This window comes from Plutella xylostella, chromosome 9, assembly GCF_932276165.1.
Source record: "Plutella xylostella chromosome 9, ilPluXylo3.1, whole genome shotgun sequence".
NCBI lineage: Eukaryota > Metazoa > Arthropoda > Insecta > Lepidoptera > Plutellidae > Plutella > Plutella xylostella.
In genome coordinates, this window is record NC_063989.1 from 10,952,622 (window position 1) to 10,971,143 (window position 18,522).

The window sequence follows — 18,522 nt, forward strand, 5'->3', positions numbered from 1 at the left end:
GTAAACAATACAATTTTCAATAGTTTTTTCTCAATAAGATTTTTTTACTCATAGTAAAGTTTAAATATGTAGACCACAGATGTTACATTAAAAGGCACAATATAAAATCTATAAAATTCATTAGTCATAAATTGTGCTAAAATAAGTGACAACATAAAATAAGGCATAGGCATAACCCATGAAACAACCATGATAGATTAACAATGAAAAATATAAAAAATCAAAAAAATAATATGAGTAAATATAGAAACTGTGTCAGGTATAAAAGAGAACAAATTAAATACCCTATAGCAATAGCTAATGCTTATTTTATCCTGAACATGTAGGTGCACAATTAAATTCGTAAATAATAATGCATCAATGCATCCATTCAGGTAGAGCTAATAGAATAATAAAATAATGGAATGTTTACAATATTTTGTAAGTGCTAGCTTAAATTGGACCTGAAACTATACACCCTATAAATACGACTTGCTAAGTTAAACCTACAAATCCCCGGAAACGCTGTGGAAGTACATATTTTCTTTTCTTTCTTTTTTGCTTATTGACGAACCTGCAATATGACAGTCCATGCTTTATCCATATATTGGATTGGATCAGATATTTTATAGGAAAATTATAGGACCATGTAAAGTTAACAATAGAGATAAGTATACTCCTGACCCACCTCAGATACTTTGATATAATCTACTGATGGGGATAGATGAGTGATAAATAACCCAAATAGATCTTTCAACTGATCTATCTTATCATTCACCAGTGACTCTTAGCGTCAAACTGTTTACACTTGGGATGGGTAGTACCTAATCTCTTTCTTTAACTGTACATAGAAGTGGCACTCATCAAAGGCAGTAATATTTTCCGGGGTTAGTTTTTAGGTACAGTTATGTTACATGTACTTATCTTTCTAGACAGCGGAGTTTCGGCCAGTCATATCTGAGGATTTTAACTCCAATTTATATACTTACTACTACAATACAGGTAAAAACATTAACAGTACTTATAGGTAATGAGCCCTGTGGATATTGTCAAGTTTATCCTTTTACCCGGTGTGTAATACTAAGTTAGAGTACCTACATTAAATAAAAAAAACAACCACATTATTACAACACTATCTAAATAAATTTCAATCTACTTAAATTCTATAAAATATCATTAAGTTCAGCACATCAGTCGCTTTTTAACCTCCGACGTCAAAAGAGGGGTCTTATTTTATAAAGGTAGGAGGTACCTATCATACAACAAAAATGTAACTACAGTAGACCATAACTATACAACATTTAATTTTCTAGCCACTTGGGACAGCAAGATCTTGCGCTTTGATTGACCTAAGGTTTTTATTATGGCCAATCACGAGCTTAGGCTTTGCTGTCCCTGCACTCAGTGGGCCAATGGTGACACTGCACATTCATCACCTGCTAATATCGTCGCCCATGATTGGTTTAACCGGAGCGTTGACAGCCAGTGGTTGGCTCGCTGGCCCGTTCACTGGTCCTATGTAAGTGAGGTATATTCCGAACTTCATTTTGCCGGAAAATGCCTCGGAGATCGTCCTCAAGGGTTCCACAGTTTTGTTTCCCGTCTGCTGGTCTATGCAGATCATTTGGCAGCGTGTGCAGGCGCCTTGGACCTAGGAATGGAGATTTTGAGATATTATGTATTTTTTTTCATGATATTTGTTTTATTTATAAAGTACACTGGCTAAAGTGTCAATGCGTTCGATTCCCGAAGCAGATATTTGTTTAAGACTAAGTATTAGGTAACGAAGTTTATTTAACAATTTTATGATATCCTCATAAGCCGTACCTACTCTTAATTTTTTTAGGTAGGTATTAAAAATATATATTATGCAATACTCACATTAAACTCATGATCTCCAATAATAACCCTCTGCCACTGCTTCTCAACCAATTCCGTGCTCGTATCAACAATTATATTCCCTCTGAAACGATCTATCAACGCATCTACTTCATCCATAAAACTATCATCTTTGATCTTCTTCTTCAACCATCTAACCGAAGCTTTGTTGATCAGCAAGAACTGCGCTTGGTTGCTCAATGACAGTATTTTCCCGCTTAAATCTGGTTGTTTACTTTTTAATTGTCTTAGGTCGTCGCTGGCCTGTCTAATGAGTCTTAGGAATGAGGCTTCTAGCGCTTCGGAGATCCATTGAGCCACTTCGTCCCCGCAGTCATATCCTTTTATCATGTCAGCACAGACCTTGGTTTGGCACACTTGTGTGAATTGGCTCTTGTTTGCAGATACGTTGAGCGGGATTGAGATCGGGACTCGACCTGGAATATGGAATTAGGAGGATTTTAGATCTAAACTGCGTGAAGATAGCTGGTACTGAGTTTGATTGGGGATGACGTAACTCTGGCGAAAAGTGGGTGTAGCAATAATGCACCTATGCCTCGATAGGTATAGGTGGTTAGATAGATAAGACTATTGTACCTTGTCAAACTAAGTTTTATATCTTGAATTGAAAAAAATACCTACATTTATGAAGCCGAATACAAGGCATCAAGGCGTGACTGTTCATTTTATGTAGGTATAGATTGATGTATTCCATTCTAGCATTACAATTTCTGTTAGCTATTGTTGTAATGATATGATACCTACAAAATAATGAAACAAGCATTCCTAAGGAATCTAAAGTTATTCATTCACAAACCTACCTTTACAATGGAGAACCAACAGATTCCTGTTGATATCGATTGTCGGTTTAATCAGGCACATTCTAGTGTTATTCTTCTGAGTCAGACAAACGCCATTGTGGTTGGTTATCATCCATTCCCTGTCGTACGCGAATCCTTTGTCCCCAATAGGCCAAGATTTCACCTTGAAAGCCCCACACGACTTTATAGGAAACAGAGCTATTTCCTTCAAAACTGCAGTTTCCTCAGCCTGCACATCAAACTCAATCTTCTCTTCAGATTCCTCGGAATAATGACTTAACTCTGGTTCCAATCCATTATTATTATTATGATATTCTGCTTTCATTTCAGTCACAACACCCTTGTTCCATGAGACTAAACTTCTGTTCGGCCGCACTAAGGGTGTATTTACGAAACAACGGCAGATCATTTTCATCAGTTTATCCACGTCGTTAAAAGTGTTGTAGTATGCGAAAGACGCTCTGATAGCGCCGGTTGGTTCGCCATCCATGAGGTCTATGTTTCCGCTGCAAGTATGGCCTGATTGGTAGAGTAGCTTGATGTCTTTGTTGGTCTTTTTGAAGTGTCGTTGACAGGATCCGGAGTTGCAGAAACAGCCGGTGCGAACACATATGCCGAAGAGGTCCGCCATGTGTTGGAACTGAGAATAAATTATAGCACAGTTTTATTTAATTATTTGTATAGGTACTTATTAAATTGACAGATTCAGAACGGTTCATCAACAGTCGATTGTCCAGCCAATAGAACAATACGTCACTTAATCGCAGGATAATGGACTGTTGATGAACCGTTCAGAATATGTAAATTTAGTAAGTATCTGAGATTAGAAAACAGACTTTAGTTAGCACATAACTAAATACATCTACTACTACTACTAGAATAAATGTACTAGAACATCTATGGACGATAGTTAGCTCAGACGCATATATGTGATAATAATAATGATAACTAATACCAATTCATTCATAGATACCAATGTATATTGTTATAGTAATGCATTTTGTCAATAGTTTAATGACAGACATTCCGGCATACCCGGCTATTCAATATAAAAATATGTTTTTAAGTTATGTAACAAGCATTATTTACAATGGCTATGATAAGTAGGTATTCACTTTAGTCATTATTCACATTACTATCACAGATACCTAGATTATCATACAACAGTTTGCTGCTCTTGGAAATGTTACTTCAAATCAATGCTATTTTTATTTTATTGTTAGTCGTTAGTGGAGGAAGGCCGAGGAAAGAATGTTGTCGTTGTACCCTTTGTGTGAGGCCTATGACCAGCAGTGGACGATTATTTTCTAATGATGATGATTTAATGATGGTTTGCTAAGCATGCACAAGCACTCACCTCATTATATCCGATATAAGTGCCGTCATCACGGACAATATTAAACGTAACTATACCGCCTTGCTTCGTCACATCACTGAAATCAGAATCCATGTACAAAACTGCAGCTTTCGTCCCATTTTTATGCTTCAGACCCTTTAGTTGATCATAAAGATCCTTGGATAGATAGAAAGTGTGATGGGATATCGTCTCCATTAGATCGTTGTTTACAGATTTCGGTATCAAACTGTGCAATACGTCGAAGCAATGTTTCAATGCCAGTATTGATAGAAACGATGTAGTGCCGTCTTCGAATCTGGAAGCAAAAACATTTTGTGGTTAGAATTGATTTATGTAATGCTGGTAATTGTGGTGATTAAGATACAAGAGTTGCGTCATAAAATGGATTCATAATTATAATTAAGTACATTTTTTAAGCACTTACCTACTTGGTCTAGGGAATATTTTTAAGACACGCAATCATCCCATATATACCTAGCAATCAGTGAATTACCGAACGGCGGGAAATGCGGATAAACTCAGAAATACTACAGTATGTGCATAGGTATCAGCAGACAAGCATTTGAAAATACATCTTACCTTTCATGTATATCAGTCCGTTTGACATGAAACCGTTCGCTGCTGAGCACAACATCCACCGTCCCACCGCCGTAATACCTCTTATCATCCAGTATCGAGGCACTTCTCTTCTTTATCAGCAGAGCGCCCAGCCCAGTCGGATACCCGAATATCTTGTAAAACGATAGCACCACAAAATCCGGCCGACTCTTCGAGAGATCCAGCTTATTGGTCCCCAAAAACGTGGCTGCATCCAGCATAACGAACCATTTCCGATTGACTTTCCACGGGTGGCCGTCAATTATGCTGTTCAAACAGCCGTTTCTGATGTTCCCCATGCAATCTATGGGATATTTGAATCCATTGAAGTTGCTTTCAGCAGGGTACACGAACAAGCTATTGTTTATGCTCTGGTCCTGTAGATTTGAACTGGAGAACATGTTAGTTTGGTCCCTGACGGCGTCGAGGAAGTCATTATGCGATATGTGGATGATGTCCGCATTTTTGTCGGCAGCGATCTCCCTCAAGCCGAGGACTGAAGTGTGGTTTTCGTTCAAGTAAACAAACGACCCTTCCTTGGCGTTCTTGTCTTGAGTCTCACTGAAGCGGAAGGATTCCACGACGATTTTTAAAGACTGCGTGGTTCCTGAGGTGAATATTACGTCGTAGCTTGAAGAGTCGGTGTTGAAGTGGTTAAGAGTGAGGCTTCTTATATGTTCTATGCAGTCGCGTGTGTACTTGTCTGTGTGTGGGTTCATGAAAGTGTTGTTGAGGAGGTCATCGTTGACTGCAGTTATCAGGTTTTTGGGGTACAGCGCCGCGCCCGCACTTTCTAAGTAGCATTTGTCTGTAAATGGTAAACAAAATGGCTCTATAATAATTATGGAGTTTTGTTATATACTGTAGTCACTTTCAAGTTAAGTATGGCTTACGCGACATCGTAGACACATAACTCAGTAGTCTAGAGACCTAAATATTTCCTTTCTGAAGAAAGTGTTCAGTGATTTGATTTTGGGTTGCTACAAGAAGCCTCTTACTTTGGGCAGTCAGTGACTGATGCTATTCTGAGTGACTAACCCAAGGCGACAATCCCTAAACGCGCTCTACTGCCTTGTTAAAGGGCACCCTGTACATTTACTTAGAGATATGAATAATCATTGTACTAGATACAAATTTCCGTCTGTTATGTTTTCTTTAAGACTATTTAGTATGTATAATATGAAAAACTGTTTCAAGGAAGTTTGATCAAGTGCTATTAAGGTTTTGTAATGCATTTTTTATTATCTACATCAGAGTTTTATTTAAACAAATGTCAATTGGCTGTGGCTCTTTGTTAATTGGTTCAAATTTGCATACTGTACACCGGAAACATTAGACATGCTTATCAATTGGTATAAGGTAAGGATGTAGTAATGTAGATGTAACTGTAACTCAAAAAATATGATAGTATGAAGAAAGCAAGGCATTCATTTGTTTTCTGGAAAGTTTATTATAGGCATAGGTACTGATTAATTTGGGCTTGCAGTACTTGTGTGCCCTATGTTCTTTTTAAGTAGCTATGTTAATTATTTTTATAAGAAACTTTAAAAAGCATATTTTTTTACTTATAAAGGAAAAAACATAAAAAATAGACTATGTTTTACTGCAGAAAAAGGATCTTGTGATTCTTGTGACTCTAAGCATGGCAGCATGGGATGTGATTCATGGGATACATAGACCTTATACTGTACTAATATTTAAAATGTTTAAGTGTGTGAGTATAGATAGTTGTTACTTGAACATAATAAAATAGCTGTACAGTTATTATGGAATTTGGCATAAAGTAAGGTTATTTTATTATAGGCTATTTTTTATTCCGTAAAGATCTCAGATTATTTTTAAAAGGTGATGCGGTGAAGTTTGCTTTTGCAGTCTATAGCTAGTCATTAAGAATAATATATTTAATTATGTGGACCCATATTGTCTGTTTTTAACCGACTTCAAAAAAAGGAGGAGGTTCTCAATTCGTCGGGATCTTTTTTTTTTTTTTTTTTTTTTTTTTTTTTTATGTATGTTCACCGATTACTCCGCCGTTTATGAACCGATTTTGAAAATTCTTTTTTTGTTGTATTGGGTTGAGCTTCCAGGTGGTCCCATTTTTTTTTCAGAATTTTATCTCACCCCCAAGGGTGGGTAAAGGGGTAAAAACAGCGTATGAATTTCAATTTTGGGCACATATTAACCGATTCTAATGAAATTAAGAACGTAAATATAGTTCTTATAACAAAAAAATATGATGGTGACCTTGAGCTGATCTGATGATGGAAACGGAAGGCAGTCAGGGGAACTCCTCAACGGTATATAGCAACTACTTCGTGTTTAGGCTTGAATGATTCGTATTGATTAGTAGGACATTTTGGTATCATTTGCACCTTACTTTTGATTGAAAATTATTACAAATAAACTAAAAACTATTAAATAAAATAATAATTAAAAAAATTAAAAAACCGACTTCAAAAAACCACTAAAATGTAAGAAATAATTTAAGGTTTACACAAATTCTACTTGTATGAGACAGTACAAATATACCTAAGCAGGAACTGTTCTTTTTTGAAGTTGGTGCCATATTTCTTCAGATTACTTTGTCACCGCACCAACATCAAAAAAGAGTTTGTTTTACTCATAACAAGTTTTGGGAAACTTAAAAAGTAAATAAGTTTTAGGGGGAATGGTATAAAATATTGATACCACTCTGGAATTCAATGGGAATAGAATGAATCACTAGGATATTCAGGATTTCAGCAGCTATCTTCTAAGTCCACACTAGGTACTACATATCCTTCAGGTCACGAAGCAATGCTACAAAATAACAATAGTAAAAAACATTAACCCTTACCTTTTAACCTCGAAAACTGGTCAGTTATCCACTTCATTTCATCATTTCCAATAACTCTACTTAATGTAGTCATGTTAAATTCATGGGCTGTTCTGAAAATTGAGTTTATTTATGTTATAATTAGTTATCTCACACTCAATTTTATTACACAACGTTTTAACACAAGTGCATGTTAACGACTGAATGAAAGAATACACCACTCACATGCCAGTTGTGATGACGAAACTCAAGTAACTACATAATTACCTACTTTATTTCGCTTAGCCGGCCTTGTATTACAATACATAATTTACTACAAAACTTGTAATCTTCCTGCGCTTATCAAAATGTGTTTTCGTAAAAAATGTACACAAAAAACATCTGTGTTTGACAGATGGTCAGATGACAGTTGACAGAACCGATTTGACTTTTTGGTAAGCGTTTAGAAACTACTATCTGTATTGTTTGTGCTTAGAAAGACACAGTGTTTGAACGCAAAAGCAAGTCCAGTGGACGATGATGGTGGATACGTACCCTCAACCAACCTCTGGCGTCGATGGCTCCCGTAGTGCTATGCATAGACTAGAATATTATAACTGGAGAGTGCTGTGGTCTTCCTTTTGATAGGTAGATTGATTTTCTAGGTAGGTTACTTAAACTTTATTATGTTGGTACTTACCGCTAATGAACTAAGTAACTAACTAATGAAATCTCCACCCAGACTTCTATAAAAATCTGATGATTATGTTCAACATTTACGATATTACGGAATACAATAATAATAAATAAATAAATATGTGAGGACATCTCACACACGGCCATCCAACCCCAAGCTAGGCAGAACCTGTGTTATGGGTGTCGGACAGCTAGATACAAAATATAAATAGATAGGCAGATAGATAGATACTAAATATAAATATCAACACCCAAGACCCGAGTACAAATATCTGTCTTTAAACAAATATCTGCGCCAGCCGGGATCGAACCCGGGACCTTCGGCTCAGTAGTCAGGGTCACTAACCACTGCGCCATTCGGTCGTCTAACAATAACAGCTTGGACTGAGATTGGACTGTCGAAAGAGTTTGTTTAAATAAAATATGTAAGTATGTACCTAATTACCATGGTCTGAGCTAATTACTAATAACAAATACGTATGAGATCTTTACCTTCTTTCCAGAGACCACCTCCACTAGTTTTTACTAACAGGCCGACAATCAATCGTCTGTAGTAGTTATAAACCTTTGCCTGGTATGTTAGGTACGAGTTAGTACCAACCTACAAAGTTATTTGGTCTGTTTATGAATTTAGCAATGGGCTAGAGTTCACAACATATAAGTACTTAAGTCCTACATGCTAACATAATGGAATTCCATTGTACTCAAGTTTGTGTTTAAATTTTGTTGGTATTTTTGGTAGCTTACCCTATCTATCTAAATAATAATAGTGGAAAATGGAGATAGGGGAACCCGGGGTAAGACGGGGTCGCTAAGGGAAAATTAAAAAAACAAGACGTATTTATAACCACAACGTTATCAATTATTTATGGCTCATTTGGAACTTAATGACGAACACTTTGGCACAGTTTTTGCCAAAAAAGTAATCATTACAATTGACTTATTTTAAGAAATGTAAAAAATGGGAAATAAACCATCTTGCCCCATGTACGGGGTAAGATGGGGTAAGTATACTATGTGGGGCACAAAACAGACAAACAACAATTTTTCTGTGATTGTAAAGTCAACACCAGCACCTTCAGTGTGAGCCCAATGCCTGCACCTTTGAAATCCGACCCACTTTTCCTTAGAATTAAAGTAGGACTGTTGATATCCTCACAGTAGAGGTAGACACAGTCATCTTCGTAGTTATTCTTCTTCGCAGGCAGTATCTGCTTTGTCTTTTTAGCCAACTTCCCTGTAGCCCTTTTAGAGCCCTTCTACAATGTCAAATATCAGGTTGGAGAAAAAAAAACTTAACCAAGCTAGATCTGTACCCTATCTTGCCCCTCCAAAAATACCCCGTCTTGCCCCACGTTACATTTTTTATAAAAATAATTTATAAAAAAAATATTTTCAATGTTAAAGTGATTTTGCACATATTTAAACAAAGCGTACCAAACCTTAAATAAAAAGACACAATTACCAACAATGCCACTGTTTTTCTTACTGTGTTGTGACGTTGTTTCTACCGGTAAAAATAACATGGACACTACGCAAAAACAAACAATTGAGCTTACACAAAAAACGCATGCGCTCACACCTGCTGTCACTGGCGCACTAAAGGTCAATCATTTAAGCCTTTCTATTGGCTCATTACTCATATTCCTAAGATGTATAGTTTTGCATATATGTGGGGGGTCCCGTCTTACCCCGCGACCCCATCTTACCCCGGGTTCCCCTAAGTATTTACGTAATAAAGTATTTGCGGTAACAACTAAAAAGTCTACCTACCTATAGTGTTCAGTGCTCTACAAAGCCTAGTGCATATTACTTAAGTATATTTTGTCGGTCAGTAACTAAAAAAATATAAATTTATTTACATCAAGTTTATTTAAATCACATTCAAGGCAGCATTAAAACTAATCTTACAGATTAATTCACCCCGAAGCAATCTCAAATCTAACCAGCTTAAGCGGTGTAAGGCTCCAGATCCATGAAGGTCTCCCAAGTGTAGTTGAAGTTCTTGGGCATGGCGCGCTCGCTGCCGATGGGGTCGTTCTTGTCGGTCCTGGGGACAACTCGTTCCTCCTCTTGGGCCAGTCTGAAGCGAAGAACCTCGGCCAGACCGGGCAGAGAGTCTGACAGGTCACGGTACTCGCAAGGGTCGTCGATGATGTCGTACAGGCACCATTTGTCTGAAATATAGGACCGGGGTTAAGACTATGATGACTCGCATGAAGATTGTATACCTCAAGATCTAAGGGTAAGTATGATTTAGCTTAGTAAACGTAAATAAACTAGAGTAACGTATATAAATGGAGTATTACCAGCGGTAGGGATGCACTCCTTGGCGACTCCTTCGCCGCAGGTGACGGTGGCCTTCTCCTTGTTCTCCTCGAGACGCTCCACGTCGATGGGCACTCCGGCGGCCGTGATGGCGGCGTAGGCCTTGCTGTTCAGCACCGCCTGCTGGTAGTTCGGGGGCTGGCCGATGATTCCTCGCAGGTCTCCTCCTCTGTGCAGGTTGTAAGCGGCGTTGACGGTTCCGACGATCAGCTTGTGCCTGCCAAGAGTGATGGAAGAGTAGCCGGTGAAGTCGTCGATCTCGAAGATCTCCTGCCTGGTCGGCTGGTTCTCGAGGATGTGCTTCCATTGGGGAATTCCGTCGATACCTGCCGGGGGCTTCTCACCGATGGCTTCGAGCAGGGTTGGCAGCCAGTCAGAAGCGTGCATCTTGCCCTGGAAAATGTTTCCACGCCAGTCGTTTCCTTCAGCGACCTCAGGTCCAGCCCAGACAAGGCCGTCCACACGGATACCGCCCTCCCATGGGGATCCCTTCACTCCTCTCAGCGGGTAGTTGGATCCAGAGTTGGCTCCGTTTCCGACGGTGGGGGCACCGTTGTCAGCGACGAATACGATGATAGTGTTCTCGAGCATTCCTTGCTCTTTCAGGGTAGCGACCATGTCACCAACGCTGTCGTCCAGTTTCTTGACCATGGCTGTAGAGATGAAAAAACGATTTAAGTATATGAATATATATAAAATGTAAATCTATTCAATTCTATGAGAAAATTGGGAGCCAATTGGGATACAGAACCGATTGTCACAATATAAACGAAAAATTAAGGAGGTGTTCATTCTCTAGGTTGAAAGTGATTATAAAGAACAAGGTCTTACCGGCGAAGATACGTCTGGGGTGGAGCTCGACGTGCCTCTGGGCGCGGACCTCTTCAGGAGGGGCCTGCAGGGAAGCGTCTTCGTTGCCGTTGTGGGGCGCGTGGTGGGTCACCATCAGGAACAGAGGCTCCGAGGTGTTGTGGCTACGGATGACTGGAAAAAACGATTGACATTAGCTTAAGTATATGGAATATCAGGCTGATAATTATAAAGCCAGCCAGATGGGGAATAAAAACTGACGTTTATATCCTCTATCCCACTGGATGTTTATAGAAGGAGAAGAAGCATATTGCTGTCAACATTTACTTCAAGATATTATTTTTAACTTACTGTGCTTAGCCTCTTCGTTGTAAAGGTCGGTGATGTATCCCTCAGCCTCGAAGTCGGGCTTGTAGTCACGGAACAGAGACAGACCAGAAACGGGACCAGTTGCCCACTGCAATAAACAGAACAATATTAGTTTATGGCATTACCTCTATAAAACCAAGCTGTTTTTAACTACACTTTTATTCTGTGTAGTTCTTTCACTCGATATTCAAAATAAAGTCTTACTATACGTCAGCATAATGCCTTCATTTGACCTTTTGTCTAACTCTAATGACTTCTATGAAAAGTACTTACAGCCTCCTGAGAGTTGTACTCGTAGTAGTCCATGAATCCGGTCCTCGCTCCGTAGTGGTTCTCAAACCCTCGGTTGATGGGCAGCTGGTTGCGGTAGGCGTGGCCCACGTGCCACTTGCCCACGAGCTGCGTGCGGTAGCCGAGCTCCTTGAGGTACTGCGGCAGCAGACGCTCGGTCGTGGGGATGCCTCGGGCTTCGCCGTGCAGGAGCGGGCGGCCTTGCATTCCTGTGTGGGAGAGGAAATGTTTAGTTTCTAAGGTTATAAATATTTGATTAAACGTTTAGGATTCCTTCATGGTGAAAGAGTTTTGTCTTTACGCTTTAGGGATAATCATCATCATCAGTAAACCGTAATCACCCACTGCTGCACATAAGCATCTCCAAAGGAGCGCCACGAGACTATAGTCCATGCTTACGTCATGCAGACACCGGTTATTGGTTTATTTCCTCACTAAAGTTAAAGGTCCTGGCCGGGCGTCCATCGCAACGATTGCTAACAAATTCATGGACTTCCTTAACCCCATCGATCATCAGCTTGCAGCGTTAAGAATATGTGACAATGAGCATACAGCAGCACTAACCAATGGTGTGCGAGTAGCGTCCAGTGAGCACGGCGGAACGGGCAGGGGAGCAGAGCGCGTGCGTGTAGTAGCGGTGCAGCAGCACCCCGGAACCCACCAGGGACTCCGATCGCTCATCGATACTGTCACACGGACGGCACATTCGATCTCATGTGACAGCGTTATGAATATGCGACAAGAAGAGACCGGTTGCGATGGAGAGTCACTCTGGACTCTGGACGCCTTCTGCCCGATCTAGAGGACCAACGATACTATATAAGGCCGCCCGCGCACTAGGTACGCAGCCAGGGTTTCGGCAGCCAGTAAAACATATTAAGCTATATAGGAGCCCGCCCACTAGGCAGCCAAGAATCCCCATTATATTTTAGTAACTGCCAGGATGCCTAATACACCGGGATCCTACGACAAAGTAAGTCATCCAAGTATACAACAGCACTGAGAACTAACCAATGGTGTGCGAGTAGCGTCCAGTAAGCACGGCGGAGCGCGCCGGCGAACAGAGGGCGTGCGTGTAGTAGCGGTGCAGCAGCACTCCAGACCCCGCCAGGGAGTCCAGGTTGGGAGTCAGGACTTGGCGCGAGCCGTGGGAGGACCAGTCGTCCCAGCCCTGTGAATAGTAGGAAGTTTTAATGCTTGGTGGCATGAGATGTGGTGGAGAATGAAGGCAGCAAAACCCGTGCTTTTGCATATGGCCAAAATGATCAAGTCCGCGTTGCGGTATCCCAAAATTAATTTTATGATTAGTACAGTACATTAATTTACTTTTTTATGTTGCTTAAGTATAGGTAAGTGTTTCATTTTTCATTGTTCACTGGTTATTAACGATTTTATGCAGTTAATTTCTTAATATACCTAAGTATAAGTAGGTAAGTACCTAAGTAGCTGTCTATAATTATGTAGGTATGTGAAGAATACAATTTATTTGGGCAATCTAATAAATTATTATAATTATGTATCTTCAGTGTTTACCTTGTTTAAATGCAGATATCAAGATATCTAATTTAATTACTGATTAGCTGGTAGTGATTAAAACATAAGTTGATAAATTTATGAATTTGTTATAAGATGGTTCAAGCAGATTAAATTAGTTGTGGGTATTGAGTTACTAAAATAATTTGTGACATAGTAATTTTGACTACGTACATAATTGGATAAGTATATACTTAATTATTAATTAATTAATTAATAATTATTTTATCCTATTTGCAGAAGTCAGGGATGTTTTTACTACCCAACCCACATAATATATCTACTATAGCAAAATTAAGCAATAATATTATTAATAAAGCTCTCTTTTTGGTTACAATGAAAAGGGACTACTTAAAAGTACACTCTTTAGTCTACATGCGACATCCGATATCCATCTCAAACTCGAGGATTAGAACAGAACTTAAAACAAAATTAACACTCTTCTTACATTGGTCCTTTAAAGACCCAAATATTATGTTTAATAAATATAGGTTTACTTATAAGTAACTGACAAGTACCTACTTAGATATTTTTATGTAAAACTTGAACTCACCATATCATCAGCCATGACGAACAGTACATTGGGTTTGGCCTTTTGGGCGGAAGCCGCGAGGGCGACACTCAGCACGAGACAGATCTGCACTAGTCGACCCATGGTGAATGGAACACTGTCTGTCAGTCTACAATACCATCACCCAAAGGCCGTGGCCTTTTAAAGCAAAGCGATTGATAAAAATCTGCTGATTAAACTAGTTAATCTATTAAACATGCTAACTCACAAACAGGGGCTTATAATTAAAACAATTAGTAGGCATAATATTGAAGATAACGGCGTAATGTGACAGGGCGTTTTTTTAAGTCGTTATTGGTATCAATACCGTACATTAGACGCTACAGGCAGATTAAAAGAAAATCGAAAAAATAATAATTGAGGTACACTCAAGAGCATTGAAATAGTTCCACTTACAAAATATCGACACCAAATGACCGAAATTTTTTAAAACATTTTTATCAAAATTTTAACCTTTTACATACTTACATAGTTGGTTATATTCTGATGCGCTGGTAAATGTACTCACTCCAATATTGTAGACCGCGTCAGTCTAGTCTTTCCCGTTTAGGAGTAGTTTGATGCTATTGTCACTGGAAATTTTCATTGCTCGTGAACGTGAGTGTAGCTTATCGTATTTTGCCACAAGCTGCCCGCAACTTTCCCTGAAAACTTGAGCTGAAAAAGGATTTCCCGTTGGTGGGTAAAACTGTACTTGTACGCCCAATAGCTACAATTTATCTCGATGTGAAATATCAATACTGGTAACCAAGTGGAAACACTTCTTATCTTAATTAACCTATCCAAATTTTCCAGTTTACCTTCCAACTGAAAACTCAGTTAGGTATGATATTCTACGTTATCAATATTAATTATTTTTCACCCTGTATTTCAGATATAATCAAATCATGAATCATTATGAAATAATATATTTTTGGATAACCTTAATCTTTCATTCAGTAATTTAAGGCGCAGCACATTTTTAGTAATAAGTATTACTACCATTTATTACGTATTTTTTATTATTTTTTTATTATTAAGTATATTGTAGGTATTTTTTCCAATCTACGTTCTTCCTATGCGGACTCTCGCTTACTACGTTAAGGCCGATTCACATACTGTTTAGTGCGAGTTAAATTCGTAGACGTACATTGCTGAGTATGTATGGCAGATTCAAAAGTTTTGCAAATACTATACAACAAGCCCAGCAATGTATACTTAATACTAGGTAACTAGTATTAATAGTAAGTAACTAGTAGTTACTATAGAGTTAACTTAGAGCCGCCAATTTAAATAAAACTTCTATTTAAAACTTACACCAAAAGTATTAACAGCCTGTGTCACAAAAAAAAAACTGAAATTAAGTTATAGATTACCTCGGAAAAACTGCCCATTAATGAAAAACATATAAATATTTGGATTCTTCATGTCATACAACGTAACAAGATTTACAAGATTAGGTTTGGAATCGCCAACATTATGAAATGTATCGATATATCGTAATATAATAACGAATCAGGTTCTTAAAATAGGCATTACCTAGCTGATTATATAAGTATTTTTAGTCTTTGTAAAATCGATTTTAAAGAGAAGTTTTGATTTTTTAAATGTTGACAACGCAAGACAGACGCAGTACATTGCCTTTCAAGAGTAGGGGGCTGTAATATGATATATCGTTGCATTTCATAATTTGGGTACCTATTCCCGACCAACCTTATCATTTTATTAGGTAATCTTTTCTAGTTGTATGTATGCAGAATCCCATAACGAATTACAAGTTTATCTATCTTGTAATAAGTAAGTAACGAGTTATGAACATTTTCTGGTAAAAAAGCACCAAATTACTTCAAAATGGAAAAGGCTAGCTTAATCCCATCGTCTTAAATATAGAGATCAAATTTTGAATTACCTTTTTTTAAAAAAGACGTCTTATTTACGTTGGCATTTTATAAGTGGATTTTTTCATTTGTCGTGAGTGTGTTTATAGTGATATGATATAATATCAACATGTATCGTAGGTATATAGTAGGTACTACCTACAGCTGTCGTTTAGTGTAAAATATCGATATATCGTATTATATCAGTTACTCGATAAGACCATCTCATCGTAACGAACATCCCTAGATTGGCACAAATTGAAATATCAACTAATCACGGTCTACCGACTATTAATCCGACACAACTGGCAAAATATTACACGTACTTAGCGAAAATGATGATAATGATAACGGAAATCATTTGATACCAGTTGCTATAATAAGCCGACAATACGATGGGAGGCTCCGCCCAGCAGTGGCCATTTTTAATATCTCACCTTAACAATAGTTTCTTCCGTACCATTTTGACATATTTAAAAAAAAGCCTAAGAAATATCAGTAATATGTAGCCAGTGGTTGAAGTAGTGCACCTAGTTCGTGGTACCAGTGAAGACAGATCGCGGTAAGAGCAATGAATCCAGTAACGAAATTTATAAACCGCATGAGTTATATAACTTTGAGTCCTGCGTCTATGCCAGCGGATACGGAACCCCTTTTTGTTCGTCGTTTTTTAGCATAACCCTAACTTAAGTCATGTACATGTTCCCATACATCTATTTGGGCTACAAGTGCGTGATTTCAGTATTCCTGAATTTTCCTGAAAATTCAGCCCCTTACGGAACCCCTGGGTTTCGCAGAACACCGATCGGGAATCGCTGCTGAGAGCAATGAAAAAGTTCCAATAACCACCAAATTGTTCCTAAACGGAAAAAAACTAGTTCATTTCAAGTTAACTGTGGCGGGTGTGAGTATATTAGACTCTAATGCCCATTATTTAAGCCGGGGGTTTCGAACCTCACAAAGCAAAAACGGAACCCTTATAGGATCACTTTGATGTCCATCCGTCTGTCTTTCAAGACCATTTATTTAGGAAACTCCACAAATCATTCTTCTATGTTAAAATAATAATAATTATTATTATATTATTAAATATTATATATTTATTTTATGGTTTTTAGTTTATTTGCAATAATTTTTAATCAAAAGTAAGATGCAAATGATACCAAAAAGTCCTACTAATCAATACGAATCATTCAAGCCTAAACACGAGGTTGTTGCTATATACCGTTGAGGAGTTCCCTTGACTGCCTTCCGTTTCCATCATCAGATCAGCTCAAGGTCACCATCATATTTTTTTGTTATAAGAACTATATTTACGTTCTTAATTTCATTAGAATCGGTTAATATGTGTCCAAAATGGAAATTCATACCATGTCTTTACCCCTTTACCCACCCTTAGGGGTGAGATAAAATTCTGAAAAAATGGGACCACCTGGGAGCTTAACCCAATACAACAAAAAAAGAATTTTCAAAATCGGTTCATAAACGGCGGAGTAATCGGTGAACATAAATAAAAAAAAATAAAAAAAAAATATCCTGACGAATTGAGAACCTCCTTTTTTTGAAGTCGGTTTAAAATTAAGATACTTTGCGAAATACTACTATTTTGTCGATCTCATATAAATTGAAATAATAATAATAATAAATATAATATTTAAACGGTATTTCCCATTAACCTAGCTACAACAATGTTACAGCATAGTTAGTTACATGGCAGTAAGTTACTAATGAATTAAAGTGCTAACCACTTACAACCATCTAGTTTTCAGATAATTATTTCCCTCAATGTGTAGTATTAGAACAGATTTAATATTAGTTCCTATGTATAGCTAAGTATTAGATGGTATTCAGAGGTAAAATACAGAAATATTCTTGAGAAGGGTCTAGACTGGATTATCTACCACTTTCTTTGTTAAAACGTTATATGTAGTTCATTGTTAGGCTATTCTCTGATATTATTATCGCCAGGAGCCTTTTTTTCTTGTTTAAGTATTTTTTTTTGCAGTAAGTAGTAGGAATTCAGTCCTATACTTAACTGCTTTTGTAAAGGCTGAATAAAATTCTTCTTGTCTTATCGGTGACAAAAACTAGGGCTAGACAAGGGTTTGTAGGACAGATAACCGGGTTAATTTATTTTCTCCTGATTTACTTACTACCTAGTCTACTGATTTACATCTATAGTACTATTTCATTTTATCTCATTAACGGCCCGACAAGGTAGTAAAATATAATATAATATTTTTGGGGGTACCTCTCATGCAGGTAAAGTGGGATGAATATTTTCCCCCCGTTATTTTGATGGTGTGAGATATCGTTGAATAGGTATTTCAAAAATATTATATAGGTACATAATATTTTTTCATTCAGTAAGTACCTAATACGTTACGTTTACGAAAATATTTAGCGAAAGATTAATAAATGTTTTGTTTTACTTTCCCCTTTTCTTATATAATTTCTCTCCTCCCAGGTAGTCTGGAAGAAATTACTCTTAGTAATAAGGCCTCCAATTCCTTTTCTAATTTCTGTTTGTGTGCAACAAAGAATTATCTATCTATCTATCTATTTAAGCTTCAAAATACAATTTTTTGTTAGACTCAAGACAGTGTCCCACCCTGCTGGCTTATTTCTGCCTTCAGAATCGA

General features: G+C 37.8%; 2 protein-coding genes across 5 annotated transcripts; both read right to left on the bottom strand.

The window, feature by feature from the left end:
* Positions 1-29: 29 nt before the first annotated feature.
* On the bottom strand, positions 30-7,993 carry LOC105390609 (molybdenum cofactor sulfurase). Of its 3 annotated transcripts, none has more exons than XM_048623147.1 (8): positions 7,715-7,993; positions 7,469-7,560; positions 4,615-5,440; positions 4,036-4,330; positions 2,679-3,318; positions 1,861-2,294; positions 1,416-1,630; positions 30-553 (listed from the first exon to the last, which is right to left on the bottom strand). In XM_048623147.1, exons 2-8 carry the CDS (start codon positions 7,539-7,541, stop codon positions 475-477), a joined length of 2,562 nt encoding a protein of 853 aa, XP_048479104.1. In that variant the 5' UTR covers positions 7,542-7,560; positions 7,715-7,993; the 3' UTR covers positions 30-474. The 3 variants fall into 3 exon arrangements, with proteins under 3 accessions (XP_048479104.1, XP_048479103.1, XP_048479102.1); XM_048623146.1 differs by having other exon boundaries at positions 7,719-7,992; XM_048623145.1 differs by having other exon boundaries at positions 7,673-7,992.
* Positions 7,994-9,975: 1,982 nt separating this feature from the next.
* LOC119691077 (arylsulfatase B) lies at positions 9,976-14,162 on the bottom strand. Of its 2 annotated transcripts, XM_038107593.2 has the most exons (7): positions 14,007-14,162; positions 12,932-13,091; positions 11,903-12,129; positions 11,612-11,717; positions 11,282-11,434; positions 10,432-11,103; positions 9,976-10,299 (listed from the first exon to the last, which is right to left on the bottom strand). In XM_038107593.2, the coding sequence occupies exons 1-7, from the start codon at positions 14,106-14,108 to the stop codon at positions 10,073-10,075; spliced, it is 1,647 nt and encodes a 548-aa protein (XP_037963521.2). In that variant the 5' UTR covers positions 14,109-14,162; the 3' UTR covers positions 9,976-10,072. The 2 variants fall into 2 exon arrangements, with proteins under 2 accessions (XP_037963521.2, XP_048479036.1); XM_048623079.1 differs by lacking the exons at positions 12,932-13,091; positions 14,007-14,162 and adding an exon at positions 12,485-12,627.
* Positions 14,163-18,522: the final 4,360 nt, after the last annotated feature.

Excerpts from the sequence above, each read along its gene's own strand:
- LOC105390609 (XM_048623147.1), bottom strand. The coding sequence starts at position 7,541 with ATGACTACATTAAGTAGAGTTATTGGAAATGATGAAATGAAGTGGATA. Across the intron at positions 2,295-2,678 it reads GTTGGTTCTCCATTGTAAAG|GTCGAGTCCCGATCTCAATC; the intron begins GTAGGTTTGTGA and ends TCCATATTCCAG. Across the intron at positions 1,631-1,860 it reads TTGGAGATCATGAGTTTAAT|GTCCAAGGCGCCTGCACACG; the intron begins GTGAGTATTGCA and ends CTCCATTCCTAG.
- LOC119691077 (XM_038107593.2), bottom strand. The coding sequence starts at position 14,108 with ATGGGTCGACTAGTGCAGATCTGTCTCGTGCTGAGTGTCGCCCTCGCG. Across the intron at positions 11,104-11,281 it reads CCCCAGACGTATCTTCGCCG|CCATGGTCAAGAAACTGGAC; the intron begins GTAAGACCTTGT and ends TCATCTCTACAG. Across the intron at positions 10,300-10,431 it reads GGAGTGCATCCCTACCGCTG|ACAAATGGTGCCTGTACGAC; the intron begins GTAATACTCCAT and ends CCTATATTTCAG.